This window comes from Cnephaeus nilssonii, assembly GCF_951640355.1.
Source record: "Cnephaeus nilssonii genome assembly, chromosome: 8".
Lineage (NCBI taxonomy): Eukaryota > Metazoa > Chordata > Mammalia > Chiroptera > Vespertilionidae > Cnephaeus > Cnephaeus nilssonii.
In genome coordinates this window covers 62,436,593-62,453,497 of record NC_137079.1, presented here as the reverse complement: position 1 = coordinate 62,453,497, position 16,905 = coordinate 62,436,593, and the positions used below count along the sequence as shown (strand labels likewise).

General features: G+C 39.8%; 1 protein-coding gene across 4 annotated transcripts in view; it reads left to right on the top strand.

The window, feature by feature from the left end:
- Window positions 1-16,905, top strand: part of PIBF1 (progesterone immunomodulatory binding factor 1) — a 213,295-nt gene that overhangs the window by 99,844 nt on the left and 96,546 nt on the right. For all 4 annotated transcript variants that reach the window (XR_013813899.1, XM_079779469.1, XM_079779468.1 and 1 more), the window contains exon 11: window positions 13,558-13,723. Coding sequence is in view for 3 of the 4 variants with exons in the window: in XM_079779469.1 (XP_079635595.1) it covers window positions 13,558-13,723 (166 nt within the window). In the remaining variant the exon portion in view is untranslated. The remainder of the gene's footprint in view (window positions 1-13,557; window positions 13,724-16,905) is intronic.

Genomic DNA, 16,905 nt, shown 5'->3' with positions numbered 1-16,905 from the left:
CCAACCTGTTCCCACCCCCAGGCCTTCACCACCCTATTGTCTGTGTCCATAGGTAATGCATATATGCATATAAGGCCTCTGGTTAATCTCTTCCCACCCCCCTTCCCACTGAGACTTGTCAGTCTGTTCCATGTTTCCATGCCTCTGATTATATTTTATTCATCAGTTTATTTTGTTTATTAGATTTCTTGTTCGTTTATTTTGATTTTTAGAATCAATTGTAGATAGGTATGTATTTATTGCCATTTTATTGTTCATATATTTTATTTCTTCCCCTCCTCCTCATCCTCCTCCTCCTCCTCCTCCTCCTCCTCTTCCTCCTCCTCATTCTCCTTCTTATTCTTCTCCTTCTTTCTTCTTCTTCCTTCAACATTTCATGTAATACTGGTTTGGTGGTGATGAACTCCTTTAGCTTTGTCTTGATTAAGAAGCTCTTTATCTGACCTTCAATTCTAAATGATAGCTCTGCTGGGTTGAGTAATCTTGGTTGTAGGTTCTCACTACTCATCACTTTGAGTATTTCTTGCCACTCCCTTCTGGTCTGCATAGTTTCTGTTGAGAAATCAGCAGACAGTCATATGGGTGCTCCCTTGGTGGTAACTAACTGCTTTTCTCTTGCTGCTTTTAACACATTGCAGACCTGTAGTTTTATTGCTAGCTTTACCCAGTGGCCAGATAAGTTTCTATTGAACGAGTACAAAAAAACATTTTACATAAATGTTAAAGGCACACTTTAAAATTAAATACCCATTGCATTTTGAAGTTATTTATTACATGTTCTTACAAGCTAATATCTTTTTAAAGTATGATACTTTGTAAAACACTGTGTAATATGAAGCAAGAATTCTCGTGATCCATCCACAGTGTGTTACAATTCTCTCATGGTCTTTAACCCTTGGCATTTTGATTATGATGTGTCTTGGTGTGGGCCTATTTGGGTTCCTCTTGTTTGGGACTCTCTGCACTTCCTGGACTTGTAAGTCTATTACTTTCATCAGAAAGGGAACGTTTTCTGTCATTATTTCTTCAAATAGATTTTCAGTATCTTGCACTCTCTCTTCTCCTTCTACCACCCCCGTAATGCATATGTTGGTACCCTTGAAGTTGTCCCAGAGACTCCTAGCACTATCTTTATACTTTTGGATTCATTTTCTTTTTGCTCTTCTGATTGGGTGTTTTTTGCTTCCTAATATTCCAAATCATTGATTTGATTCTTGGAATCTTCTACTCTAATGTTGAATTCCTGTAAATTATTTCAGTTGTTGTATGATTAAATTCTGGCTGGTCCTTTTTCATGTCTTTGACATTCTCACTAAGATCCTTGAAAGGCTCACTAAGTCCCTTGAAGCCTTCATGAAGATCTTTGAGTAATCTTATAACCATGATTTTGAACTCTGTATCCAGTAGTTTGCTTGGTTTCGTTTCTTTCATTTGAGACCTTTCTTTGTCTCTGCATATTTGGCTGCTTCCCTGTATTTGTTTCCACGTATTAGGTAGAGCTGCTATGTCTCCTAGAATTGGTAGAGTGGCCTTTTGTAGTAGGTATCCTGTAGGGCCCAGTGGCTCAGCCTCTCCAGTCATCTGAGCTGGGAACTTTAGGTGGGCCCATGTAAGCTGTGTGCACAGTCTTGTAGTTGGGCCTTGATTACTATTGATATCTCTAGGAAGAATTGACTTCCAGGCCAAATTGGCTGTGAAGAGGACCCACTGCAACTACAGTGGGAGAGCTGTTGTGCAGAAAGCAACCATATGGAACAGGACTTGCTTCAGTGGGGCTTTGATGCTCACTGAGTCTGCTCCTTGAGTATGTGCTTGTAGGTGTGTAGAGTTGTAATTTGCTATGGTCTGAAGCTGTCCACCAGGTACACTGGTTCTGGGGGCTCCAAGGAGATGTAAAGTCAGCCACAGACTGGGGCCACCCTGCAGAAGCTATTTGTATTGGGCTTAGAGGTACCTAGGCATGGCCCAGCTGTGAAGCAAAGCAGGCTGGTGCTGGTGCCAGGTCTTGGGACATTTATTGATAGGTTTGGGCCACACTGATGCCAGTTGCAGCTTGTTTGAGAGATTTTAGCAAAGTCTGAAGCCTGAGCCACGACAGACCATTCATATGGAAAAGTCTCTGCAAAAACCTTGGGTGGGCTGCAAATTAGATGGGGTGGGGTCTCAGGGAGTCACCAGGGCAGAGCAAACAGTGTGGGCCACGCTGATAGAAATTCAGATATGGGTGCCAGTCAGCCCTGCAACAGGGGAGGTCCCAACGCAGGAACAAGCAATCCAGTCTGGGAGAAGCTCCTCCCAAGTTCCTGCCCCAATGCCAGACAATCCAGTTCCTCCTGGTATATGTCTGGGTCCCCCAACATTTTTTGGCGCTGGAGCTCAGAGGAAGTGGGACCTTATAATTTTAGTTCGTTTGCCAGCCCTTTAAAAGGGACACTTGGGAGAAACCAAGATGGTGGCACAGGTAAACACCTAAACTGCTGCCGCGCACAACAATTTCAAAACTACAACTAAAAGACAAAACGGTCATCATCCAGAACCACAGGAAGGCTGGCTGAATGGAAATTCTACAACTAGAAGGAAAGAGAAAAGCACACTGAGACTCACAGGAGCTGCGGAAGGCAGAGGTACGGAGGCACGCACCCGGAGAGGGAGGCGCGTGCGTGGAGAGGGCTAGCAACTGAGTACACGGCTGGCTTTCTCAATCGGGAGGGAGACACAAGCTCCCGACTGCTCTGAATTCCAGTTACTGGTGAGACTGGGGACCCAGACTCATACGGGGGAAAACTGGACTGTCTGGCAACGGGCGAAACTCGAGGGGGGCTTTCTCTCAGAGGTGCTTGCAGCGATTACCGAAGGACCCTGAGACTCAGGGGCCTCTTAGGGAAGGGCTGACGGGAAGCCATTGTTGTTTGCTCCGCCCTGAGACTCCGCCCCATCCAAGCTGAGCGCAGAGGCTTTTGCATATGAATAGCCTAGTCCTTTGAATTCTAATCTTACCTACCAAACTGCAGCTTAGTCAGAGAGACCCAGAACATCCAAAAGAAGGCCCAAGGCCCCACAGCAGCTTGCATTGCTTCACAGCTGGGCCTCATCTGGGCACCTCCAAACCCCAAACAAAGAAGAGGAATCTGCAGATCTCTCTGTAGCTCCTGCTGGGTGGCCTCAGGCAGAGGCTAAATTAGCACCTCCTTGGAGATCCAAGAGCCAGTGTTCTCAGGGGTCAGAATGGGACCATCCAGATTACAACTCCTCAGATTCAAAAGGCACACACTAAAGGCGCAGACTCAGTGAGCATCAAAGCCCCACTGAAGCAAGTCTTGTCTCATAAGGGTGTCTCCAGCACAGAATTTCTCCCATCGTAGACACAGCTGATTCTCACAGCCAATTGGCCTGGAGGTCAATTCCTCCCTGTGATACCAACAACAATCAAGGCTTAACTACAACAAGACTTGCACACAGCCCACAAAGGGGAGCACCAAGAGTGTCCACCTCAGGTAACTGGGGAGGCTGAGTCACTGGGCCCTATAGGACACCTAGCACACAAAGCCACTCTATCAACTCAAGGAAGCAGCGAAAATGCGGAGACAAAGAAACAGGTCACAAATGAAAGAAATGGAGGAAAGCAAACGACTGGATATAGAGTTCAAAACCATGGTTATAAGGTTTTTCAAGAATTTTCTAGAAAAGGCCAATAAATTTAGCAAGACCCTCGAGGATATGAAAAAGGACCAACTAGAAATTAAACATACACTGACTGAAATAAAGAATAATATACAGAGATCCAACAGCAGACTAGAGAATCACAAGAATCAAGTCAAAGATTTGAAATACAAAGAAGCAAAAAACACCCAACTGGAAAAGCAAAAAGAAAAAAGAATCCAAAAATATGAAGATAGTGTAAGGAGCCTCTGGGACAACTTCAAGCCTAACAACATCCGAATTATGGGGGTGCCAAAAGAAGAGAGAGAGCAAGATATTGAAAACCTATTTGAAGAAATAATGACAGAAAACTTTCCCCACCTGGTGAAAGAAATAGACTTACAAGTCCAGGAAGTGCACAGAACCCCAAACAAAAGGAATCCAAAGAGGACCACACCAAGACACATCATAATTAAAATGCCAAGAGCAAAAGACAGAGAGAATATTAAAAGCAGCAAGAGAAAAAAGTTAATTACCTACAAGGGAGCACCCATACGATTGTCAGCTGATTTCTCAACAGAAACTATGCAGGCCAGACGGGAGTGGCAAGAAATATTCAAAGTGATGAATAGCAAGAACCTACAACCAAGATTACTCTACCCAGCAGAGCTATCATTCCGAATTGAAGGGCAGATAAAGAGCTTCACAGATAAGAAAAAGCTAAAGGAGTTCATCACCACCAAACCAGTATTATATGAAATGCTGAAAGGTATTCTTTAAGAAGAGGAAGAAGAAGAAAAGGTAAAGATAAAAATTATGAACAACAAATACATATCTATCAACAAGTGAATCTAAAAATCAAGTGAATAAAAAATCTGATGAACAGAATAAACTGGTGAATATAATAGAATCAGGGGCATAGAAAGGGAGTGCACTGACAATTCTTGAGGGGAAAGGGGTGTTGGGGGTGCGGGAAGAGACTGGACAAAAATCGTACACCTATGGATGAGGACAGTGCAGGGGGCGGGTAAGGGCAGAGGGTGGGGTGGGAACCGGGTGGAGGGGAGCTATGGGGGAAAAAAGAGGAACTATTGTAATAATCTGAACAATAAAGATTTATTTTAAAAAAATAATAAAAAGGACACTTGGGTTGTTGGCAGCCTTTGGGTCACTGAGCACCAGTGTTTTTACAGCCCATAGTTGTGGGGACTTCTCTTCCCAGCTCTGGGAGCTTGTCTGGGGGTCTGGTGTAGGGATGGAACCTCTTGCTCCTCACGGGAGGCCTCCGCAGAAATAATCTCCCTCGTGATTAAAAAAGCAGTACACATGGGTGCCTGTCCAGCCCATTCCACGCCTCCACCCCTCCTATCAGTCTCAATATGCTTTCTCCTTTACTTCTCTAGTTGTAGGACTTTCATTCAACCAGCTTTTAGGTGGTTCTGGATGATGGTTGTTCTGTGTTTTAGTTGTAATTTTGATGTGGTTGTGGGAGATGGCAAGTACTGGCGTTTACCTATGCTGCCATCTTGGTTCCCTCTCATAATATCTTTCTTAGAGTAATGAAATATCCTGATAAATTAAAAGTTTGCCCTATATAAAATAATATTTAAGAAGAAATAAATATGTTCTTTTGTAAAAAGTATTGTGTCTTGTACCTTATACTCATTATGCTTTAGTTAGGTAATTGGTAGAATATTAGTGAATATAATATTAGATGTAGATCTAAGATAGATAGACAGATATAGATATAGATATAGATATAGATATAGATATAGATATAGATATAGATATACTATTGAGAACAAGAAACAAACTTTAAAGACACTTGCAAAGTCAGTGGTTTAGTATTTTAACCTAAGACCATTGGCTTTCCTCAGCTACAGGAGGAGAAAATTCAAACAGTTTTTTTCTCAGTTCTTAATTGGAGTAAGTGAATCTTAGGATTTGGTTAGCTATCATTCCATGACTCATCCAGAGGCATTTCGAATATATGGTACAGGTCTAGAAATATAGCTAAAATTCTGTAAACAAAATGAAAATGAGTGTATCCCCCTGAAATTGAAATAACAGGTACAAAGTAGTTAAGGTGTGGATTAGTTATTAGCTCAATCAAAATGAATAATTTAGGGGACTGAATATCAAACTCAGGAAGGCCTCATTAAAAAAATAAGGTAAAAGAGGAGTCTAAAATACCTGTCAGGAAGATTGATTCTCAGTGGAGTAGAGATGTCAGCCTCTGCCCTTGTTGATTCCAATGTCCCACAGCGAAATCCACCATCCACCCAAGGTATTCCATCTGGAGATTTAGGCCCAACTCTGTTTCAAAGCACTCTTTTTACATGATGAAAGTTTATCAGCAGTCTCTGTCCCATTTTCTTCAGAATTTAGAATTAAATTACCCTCCTCACACAAAGGATTTAGTGGTTCAGCCATGACTACCTCCTCCCATGTATTCTTCTAGACCACAGTGTTTTCTCTGTATTGACCCAGAGAACCCTTTAATAGTTTCTGCCCAGTTCATCTACCTAATGCCTAACTACTGGAAAAATCCTTCCCTGAACCCTTACCAGTAACTGGAAATCCTATTACTTTGCTTAGCTTCCCTTACCAGTCTTTCTTGTCCAGATTTTACTTTCTGTACTCTTTATCTTCACACACTTGTCCTCCTGTACACAGTCAAATGCCTTGCCTCATCCACTTCCTTGCTTCCAAACTGGAGCAACTCTTAAAATTTGTTGCTGAAAGGACCACTTCCTGGTCCTGGTGATTACAGGAACTTTACCACTGAATATAATACATTTTGAGTATTTTGCCTTGGCATACCTATCTACCAAATGAGATTAAATAATTGGGTTCAGAATTAATATCCAGTTTTAATATCAGGGAAACCATTAATATTTTGTGGACAAAATTGAAAGATCAGATGTTGTTTCTCATTGGAATAAAAAACTAAGATTAAATAAAAGGCTAATAATCTTGTGGGTCTTTCACTTTCTTATTCGATGATAACCTTGTTGATATTGGGAATAAACTATATACATTTCTTGGTTTAATACGTTAGAGTGCAATGAGCAAAGCCTTTGCCATAATACATATGTAAAGATTGATGAGGTAAACATTGTTATGAAAACTTATTGTTATTTAGTGTTTTATCTATTGCTTCTGTTCGAATGAGTTCTCCCAATCCTGTAATTCTAGTGCCATGTAGATGTCTCTCCTGTGGTTATTTCTCAGCATCATAAAACACGCCATGCTACCTGAAATTGAATTCACCATTGCCTGCGAGCATTTCTTAAGGATTAACATCTTTGTAGCTCCCTGTCTAATAGCTGATTTTCAGCTTTTAACTTGTCTTCTTCTTATACATTCAGCCCCCAAATCTGTTGCAGTGAATATTCCTTAAGAGCAAGCATTTAATTCTAGGATTTTATATCACTACTAGAGGCCTGGTGCACTAAATTTGTGCACAGGTAGGGTCCCTAGGCCTGGCCTGCAATCAGAGCCGATCGGAGCCTTCCAGTTGCTGGCCAGGGCCTTCCTTCCCCGGCTGCTGGCTGCCGGCCAGGGCCTTACTTCAATCCGCACCACCCCCTGGTAGTCAGCACACATCATAGCAAGCAATCAAACTCCCTAAGGGGACACTTTGCTTATTAGCCTTTTGTATATATAGATTTTCCAGTAGTATGTGACATCTGAGTGAGTCTTAAGAAAACTAGAAGAACCCAATTTCAAATGTAGCATAAAGAATGATCTAGCCAAATTTGGGGCCTGGGATGAGATGCTTGTGAGAATAATTGGAGATTCTAATTATAATTTAACTTTATAGGAAAGTTGACCTCTTACTGTGGTGAATTACAATATCAAACATAAAGTTGTTAACATGTAAATAATATTGACTTAATTTAAATAAGATGTTCACATTAAGAGGATAAAATGAGAAGATGAGTCAACACAGTAAACTGTGAATAGTTATATTTGCAAAACAAGTAAGAGGGAGTTACCTTAAACTCGCAAGTTATGCTACTGTTGTCCACTCCTCGCTGCTGGAACTGTTTTTGCAGCTCTAATGTTTCTTCAGCATTTTAACAATTCAATTTAACAAATTAAAATGATAATTAGTACAAAGACATAATAATTTGAGGGAGATTTTTTCATGGTATAAACAATGTGGGAATAGGTTAATCATTTAGAATTATCATTTGATTTATAGAATTGTCATTTGTTTTGTCAATTTGTTAAACAGTATTTTCAAATTTCATTTGATCTATAGAATTAACATTAGGTTTTTCAGTTTATTAAACTTAGTATTCTGAGATTTCTAGATGATTACTTTGTTATTTAACTTTTTAATATAAGGAAAGAATAGTGCTAAAAGTGACTTTCAAGAGCCATATAATGAATAAGAACAGATGGAATCTAAAAGCTAAATCTTTAATTTCTTATTTGGAGTTTGCATTGATCTCAGAATTATTCACAATGTCCTGAATCCATAAGAAGGCAAACTTTGCAGTTTAATCTTTTCAAAACAAATTATTTTAAAGGTCAATATCACATTCTAAATTACTTATCCAGAATTTATTTTAGTAATGTGTCTAGTGTTTTCTATAGCTTAGCATACAAATTAGGTATTGATTTCACATGTTTTATACATTTATAAAACAACTTATTCTCAGAGTACAGGGACATTTTCATGTCAGTTAAAATATGGAATTAATACACTTTTTGAGTGAAATAATTTTTACTGCTTCTCTCCCATGGGACAATGAGCTTTCAGTTTGGGCCTCCAGAGAGATGGCTGTGGTGCAAGGGCCTAAGGTGAATGTGGACAGCAGTGAGCCAAAAATGAGCTAAAGAGATGCCTGAAAGCTCAGAAGAAAGCGGAGGAGGCCAGGCAGAAGAAACTCAGTGAGAAACAACTAAGCCAGGCCAGTGCTGCTGCTACCAACCACACCACTGACAAAGATGTGAGTGCTGAGGAGGAGAGCCTAGACCCAAATCAATACTACAAGATCCACAGCCTAGCAGTTCACCAACTAAAGGTCAATGGGGAGACATAGGAAAACATGCTCAAAGTCACTAATCAACCGAGAGATGCAAATCAAAACGACAATGAGGTACCATCTCACACCTGTCAGAATGGCTATCGTTAACAAATCAACAAATGACAAGTGCTGGCGAGGATGCGGAGAAGAAGGAACCCTCATGCACTGCTGGTGGGAATGCAGACTGGTGCAGCCACTGTGGAGAACAGTATGGAGTTTCCTCAAAAAACTAAAAATGGAACTCCCATTTGACCCAGTGATCCCACTTCTAGGAATATATCCCAAGAAACTAGAAACACCAGTCAGAAAGGATATATGCACCCCTATGTTCATAGCAGTACAATTTACCGTAGCTAAGATTTGGAAACAGCCTAAGTGCCCATCAGCAGATGAGTGGATTAGAAAACTGTGGTACATCTACACAATGGAATACTAAGCTGTGGTAAAAAAGAAGGAATTCTTACCATTTGCAACAGCATGGTTGGATCTGGAGAACATTCTTTGAAACTTCAAAATTACAGCTAAACCACAGAATAACCATCATTAAGAACTGCCTAAAATCTGACTGAATGGAAGTCCTACAACTAGAGATTTAAAGAAGCCACATCAAGACTGGTAGGAGGTGTGGAGGTGCAGAAAAGGTGGGTCCAATACCCACGTACAGCATTTTCTTAATCAGGAGTGATATCTTGGCTGCAGAGGTCTATGTGAGGAACAAGAGGTCCCAGCTCCACACCAGGCCTCCAAACCCAGGGTTCCAGTACCGGAAAGAGAAGTCCCATAACTTCGGGCTGTAAAAACCAGCAGGGATTGTGGCTGAGTGACATAGAGGCTGCTGGAGTCCCAAGTGTTCCTCTTAAAGGACCAGTGCACAGACTTACTTGAATTCATTCCCTCTGAGCTCCAATGCTTGGGCAGCATCTTGAAGGATTCAGGGACATTCAGGTTGGAACTAAATTGTCTGGCATCAGGGCAAGAACTGGGAGGCAGCTTTCTCCCAGAAAAAAGTTCTGGCAGAAGTCATTGTTCCTATGCTAAGACCTCCCCCGCCACAGAGCCGACTGGCAGTTGCCATATCCGAGTTTCCATCAACCTGGCTCACACTGTTCACTTGGCTCTGGTGACTCCAATTTGCATCCCCACTCAAGCTGTTTGCAGTGGTCTTTCCATATGAATAGCCTATCCTGGCTCAGGCTTCAGACTTTCTGAAATCTCTCAAACAAGCAGCAGCTGGCCTGAAATCTCTCAAACAAGCAGCATGCCCCATACCTTTCAATAAGAGGCCTTCAGACTTTCTGAAATCTCTCAAACAAGCAGCATGCCCCATACCTTTCAATAAGAGGTTCCAGGCCCAGCACTAGCAGAAGCCTGCCTTGGTTCACAGCTTGGCCTCTCCTGGGTATCTCCAAGCCCAGCACAAGTAGTAGCCATCTGCAAATCATTCTGTAGGGGTAGCCCCAAGCAGAGCACAGGAAGTAACTGATGTTGCACCTCCCTGGAGGCCTCAGAGCCAGTGCACCCTGTGGTCAGCTTCAGACCATGACATATTACAACCCTACCACATCTATGAGTGTCACACTCAAGGGGCAGACTCAGCACTAAAGCCCCAGAGAGCACTAAAGCAAGTCCTGCTCCATAGGGGTATCTCCTGCACAACAGCTCTTCCACTGTGGTCACAGTTTGTCCTCACAGCCAGTTGGCCTGGGGGTTAATCCCTCCAAGAGACGCCAACAGCAAGCCAGGCTCAACTACAACAGGACAGTGCACACAGCCCACACGGGCACACTTAGAATGCCCAGCTCAGGTGACTGGAGAGGCTGAGCCACTGGGCCCTGCAGGACACCAACTACAAAAGGACTCTCTACCGATTCCAGGAGACATCAACAGCTCTACCTAATACATAGAAACAAACACAGGGAAGCAGCCAAATATGCAGAGACAAACATCACAAATGAAAGAATAGAAGAAATCTCCAGGAAAAGAACGAAATGAAATAGAAGCAAGCAAACTACTGGATACAAAGTTCAAAACCATGGTTACAAGGATGCTCAAGGATTTTAATGAGAGCTTCAAAGGACATAATGAGAGCTTCAAGGGAATTAATGAGAGCTTCAAGGGACCTAGTGAGAATTTCAAGGATTTTAGTGAGAATTTCAAGAACCTTAATGAGAACATTAAAGATATGAAAAAGGACCAGTCAGAAATGAAGCATACACTAACTGAAATAATAATGATTTACAGGGATTCATCAGTTGAGTAGAGGATTTTGAGAATCAAATCAACAATATGGAATATGAGGAAGCAAAAAACACCCAATCAGAAGAGCAAAAAGAATCCAAAAATATGAAGATAGTGTAAGAAGCCTCTGGGCTAGAAGGGGTCAATGGGGGGGACATCTATATATATAATAGAGAAATGTGCTAATTAACCGGGATGCCGTAATGGGTTGACCGGACAGAAGGAGGTGCGCGCACAGTATCGGGGGCGGGGCAGCAAGGGCCTCCATTCACCTGTGCTGGGGGAGGGCCTGATCATCGGCCGCAGCTGCTTCAAAGGCCGGAGAGGGAGGCAGGGCCGGACTGGCAGCGGCCGCGGCTGCTGCCAAGCCCGGGGAATGAGGCAGGGCCAGACCAGCGACTTGATTTCAAATCGCACGCTGGGCTCCTAGTATGTAATATTTTCAAAAATAAAGATTTTTTTTAAAGAAAAAATATATTATGCAATAGTGGAAAGGTCATTGCTATAAAGTCAAATATAGCTGGATTTGAAACCCAACCTAAAATATACTAGCAGTTTCTTCCTGTTAAAGAAATATTTTATATCTCTGAGCCTCAGGTTCCTCATCTGCAAAACCTAATATGGTTTTTGTAAGGATTTAGCGAGATACCATGAATTAAACAGTATGCTCTCTGCTTCCCTACCATACCCATACCCTTGTTTCTTCTTCCTAGAATACTTCCCACCCCATACCTCCTTCTGACATACACACACACGCACACACACACGCACACCTATACAAACCAATTTAGGCCTCCTTCCTATATGTTCCCATTGAAATCAGGAATTATCCTCATGAAGCACTTAATATATTCTGTCGAATTTTCTTGTTTATTTGCCTGTCTTCCCAATCAAACCAGATTCTTTAAGGGGGAAAATTTTTGTCTACCATTGTATATATATTTACTTGGCATATGGACTAGCTAAACATTTGAATAAATGAATTTTAGTAACATATTTAGCCTTATCCTGGGTTCAGAATAGCTCTAAAAAGGTATAATGTGTCTGTGTTTTGCTTTTTGTTAGAACATAATCCACCTAAAGCATTTTTAAATTTATAATATGTGATGATTTATATTGTAAAGTGGAAATATTTTTATTACTAATTTTATTATGAAATGAAGAATGTACCTTATCTGTTCTGTAGTAGACTACTTGTACTTATATACTGAGTGGCCAGATTATCCTGGGTTCAGAATAGCTCTAAAAAGGTATAATGTGTCTGTGTTTTGCTTTTTGTTAGAACATAATCCACCTAAAGCATTTTTAAATTTACAATATGTGATGATTTATATTGTAAAGTGGAAATATTTTTATTACTAATTTTATTATGAAATGAAGAATGATCTCTGAACGCATTATTATGATCTCTGAACGCATAATAATCTGGCCACTCAGTGTATAGCCTATATAATAAAAGGCTAATATGCAAATTGTCCCCTCGACCAGGAGTTCGACCAGCAGGCAGGCCGGCCAACCACCCATGTCCCCTCCCCCTGGCCAGGCTGGCCAAAACCCACCCATGCACGAATTCATGCACCGGGCCTCTAATATATCGAATTCATGCACCAGGCCTCTAATACACACACACACACACACACACACACACACACACACACACACTGAGTGGCCAGATTATTATGCGTTCAGAGATCATAATAATCTGGCCACTCAGTATATATTTATCTTTGTTGTAGTGGTATTTCTCTCTTTTCCGCGCCATCACGGAAAAGGTTCTGGTCCGGTTGCTGAGTGGAGGAGCTGGGGACTAAGAAATTAAAGAAAGAAAGAGACCAAGAGGCAGAAATAGATTCATGAAGCTGGGAGCTGGGTGGGCCGCCATCCTCTCTGATGGAGAGGCAGCAGGTCGCGCCCAAGCCACGCAGCACGTTTATTTTAAAGGCCTAGATTTACATATCTAGTCCCACCCCTGCCTACACCTGGGCTGCTATGATTGGGGAAGTATGTTCCCAGGGTGTGACTCGGCCTACGCCCTGAGTTCAGCTGATAATAATTAAGGAAATGCCCAGGTGTCTCCCAGACGGCCCTCTACACTTTGTAATTTGTACATTATGTTTTCTTATAATATCCAAGCATATATATGCTTTACTGATTTAAAATTTTATCTCATAAGTGTCTTAAGAATTTGCAGTTTAATGTACATATTTTATGCCATTCTTCTCCATCTGTGATTAGACTTAGAATGAAATAGCAAGCTTGGAGGCAATGCTGTAGATTTAAGAAGGTTTGTAAAATATATAGAAATTAAATCATTTTAAGCAATATAACTGAAACTTGCTCTTACCATTTTTTATTTTTAAAATCTTACAAAATAATAATAATAAACTGGCAATATTACTTTTGGATGGAAGGAATGAAAATAAGGGGCATTAGAGGAAGTTTTAATTGGTATATTTTATTCTCTGGATTTAGCATATTTTCATACATATGCCTGTCTAAATTATTTACAAGAGCTTTGCTGAATAAATGTTATTAACTGCATAATAAAATGGGGGTGTGGAAAAATAGAAGTAATATTTATGTTTATATAAATCATCAAGATTTCTTTAAAGTCTCATAGCCATACTTCTTCTTTCAGGTACAGAGAACTACAACTTAGTACAGAAAGCAAAGTAACGGAATTTCTCCATCAAAGTAAATTAAAATCTTTTGAAAGTGAGCGTGTTCAGCTTATACAAGAGGAAACTGCAAGGAATCTCACGCAATGTCAGTTGGAATGTGAAAAATACCAGAAAAAACTGGAGGTACATGTACAAACTTTTCTTTCAATAGCATAGCAGGTGAGCTCCATAAGTAAAGGTCTATATCATATTGAGCTTTATAAATAATATTTGTGTTATGTAGGAGAAAGGGCCTGTCCTTATTTTTATTTTTTTTCTTTATTGATTAAGGTATTACATATGTGTCCTTATCCCCCCATTGCCGTCCCCACCCCCCCACCCCCACTCATGCCCTCACCCCCCTAGTGCCTGTGTACATTGGTTAGGCTTATATGCATGCATACAAGTCCTTTGGTTGATCTCTCCCCCTTTCCCCCACCCTCCCCTGCCTTCCCTCTGAGGTTTGACGGTCTGATCGATGCTTCTCTGTCTCTGGATCTGTTTTTGTTCATCAGTTTATGTTGTTCATTATATTCCACAAATGAGTGAGATCATGTGATGTTTATCTTTCTCTGACTGACTTATTTTGCTTAGCATAATGCTCTTCAGTTCCATCCATGCTGTTGCAAATGGTAGGAGTTCCTTCCTTTTTATAGCAGCGTAGTATTCCATTGTGTAGATGTACCACAGTTTTCTAATCCACTCATCTGCTGATGGACATTTAGGCTATTTCCAAATCTTAGCTATTGTAAATTGTGCTGCTATGAACATAGGGGTGCATATATCCTTTCTGATTGGTGTTTCTAGTTTCTTGGGATATATTCTTAGAAGTGGGATCACTGGGTCAAATGGGAGTTCCATTTTTAGTTTTTTGAGGAAACTCCATACTGTTCTCCACAGTGGCTGTACCAGTCTCCATTCCCACCAGCAATACACGAGGGGTTCCTTTTGCTCCGCATTTGTCCTTATTTTTAAAAGCGTTCTTATCAAGAGGACCTACGTTCCTCTTCTAGATAAATAGGTGGAAAGAAGGAATGGAATGTTTCCAAAAGAAGAAATGCAAATTGATAAGAAATAATTAAAGAAATGCAAATTTAACCTTTTTTTTAACCTTTATATAGGCCTGTTTGTTGTTTTTAAAGTGCTGGGAAGAGCATCCTTAAATGGGAAATCTCATGCAGTTAGAACAACATGGTAATCTGTTTAATGTCCTTAAAAAATTGATCCAGTAATTTTAGTTAAAGGAATTTAATAATAAGCTGTGCTTTTAAAGGTTTATATTAATGATATATATCACAGTATTATTTATTACAGTAAAAATTGGAAATAACTTAAATGTCTAGTAATAGATAATTAAAAGATTTTCAATTAGTATAAGTTTTATATTTTGCTGTATTCATGCATTGTATGATTACATGCAGTCATGTTTTTGAATATTTTAGATGTGAGGGAAACACTCATTAAAAATATTGAATGAAAGATTCAGTAAGGTCACCCTATGGCTCAGTAGATAAAGCATGGGCCTATGGCCTGAAGGGTCCTGGGTTCTTCTCCAGTCAATGACATATGCCCAGGGTGCAGGCTCGATCCCCAGTAGAGGGTGTGCAGGAGGCAGCCAATCAATGATTCTCATCATTGATGTTTCTATCTCTCTCTCCCTCTCCCCTCCTCTCTGAAATTAATAAAAATATATATTTTTAAAAGAAAGATTCAGTAATGTCATTATCATGATTAATTAGCTAGCAGTGTAAGTATTCATTACAATATCTCAGAGATTTCATTTCTGAAAAGTACTTTGGTAAGTAAAATTAAGATTAACAAAATAAAGGGTTTATTAGAAAATAAAGCCCTAGGGAAAACATAAAACGATATTACATACATACATATTTAAGAAAACATAAGAAAAATTGTAGATTGTGTCCACTGCTAAAGCAAACCAGTGTTCAGCATTTTTCAGATACCTTCTTCAGGAAAATGCCACAGTCATAATCTACTATGGAAGATTCTTCCATATATTTTCGACAAGACTGTATTAGACTAACTGATTTGGAATTCATCTTTTGCAAGTTATGTTTTCCATGCTTTAAATTTCATAATTTCTTTTTCTTTTCATATTGCATGACTGTGCTTAAGGGTGTGTCTTGGAGCAGGGTGTATAGGAAAATAGAGAAACACTTCTTTTCTCTGGATACTTCTGAAACAAACATTTCTTTCACTAAACAACACTTTACAACATACAGTGCTGATGTTTTCTAAACCATGTGTTGTTGTTTTTTATTTTTAGCTGGTTGCAATCCAAATTGATTTCATGACCTTGTAATGGTTGCAACTTGCAGTGTGAAAACTGCTCTCCCATAGATATACCCATTTGGTCTGTGGGTGCAGCTGAATAGTAATTATGGTGTTTCTTTGTGTAAATGTCTCATGTGGAGAAACACCTTTGTAAGAAATATTGTGATCCTGAAATCTCTGGTTGATAAAACAGGTTTTAGGGGAATTTCTGTGCATTTTTCTCCTCTGTTAAACTAGGAGCCTTGAGAGGGCAGGGACTGTTCATTTATCATCGCATCACCAATGCCTAACTGCTTTCTCATGGTGAATGCTCAAATATTTTATGAGTGAATGAGTGGTTTGGTGAATGCTAATATAGTACCATTGTTTGAATCTTTTTTTGTTGTTGTTCTGAAATACTGGAAGGTGTTTCTAAGACAATTCTTATTTAAAATGAATTTACAGAAAAATATTTTGTGAAGGGTAAAGAGTACCCTTCATATTACAATTATTATTTACTTTTCTGTGGCTTTTACCCAACACTGTCATGAATTTATAACTTTCGGACAATTTATTTTGTCTTAGTTATCAATTGGTAAAGGCTCTTAAAACACTGGCTTTTTACATTTTATCTTTTTAAAAGTAATTTTTGGCCTATAATTTTTATTACAGATTATAGATAGATAGATAGATAGATAGATAGATAGATAGATAGATATAATTTTTTGTAATTTTGTATTATCATTATTTAAAGGGAGGAACTATCAACTGAGAGTTTGGTATTTAATGGAGTCCTAAAAGCAATTGACCTATTTTATATACTAATGTTTAAGCTCAAATGTGTATATATTGTTTTTTCCTGAAGAAACTTTAATAAAATAGCCTTTCATAGGTCTAGTAATAAAGTTCTTTGGCTTTTCAGAAACAGTTGTGAATTTGTTTAGAGCAGTCACTCAGACAAATCCATACTGAAAGGGAATTCTCCTCCATGGGGTACAGAGGTATTGGAAGATATCTCTGATCAGAAGTTTCTGGGGATTTCTCCTCTATGTCAT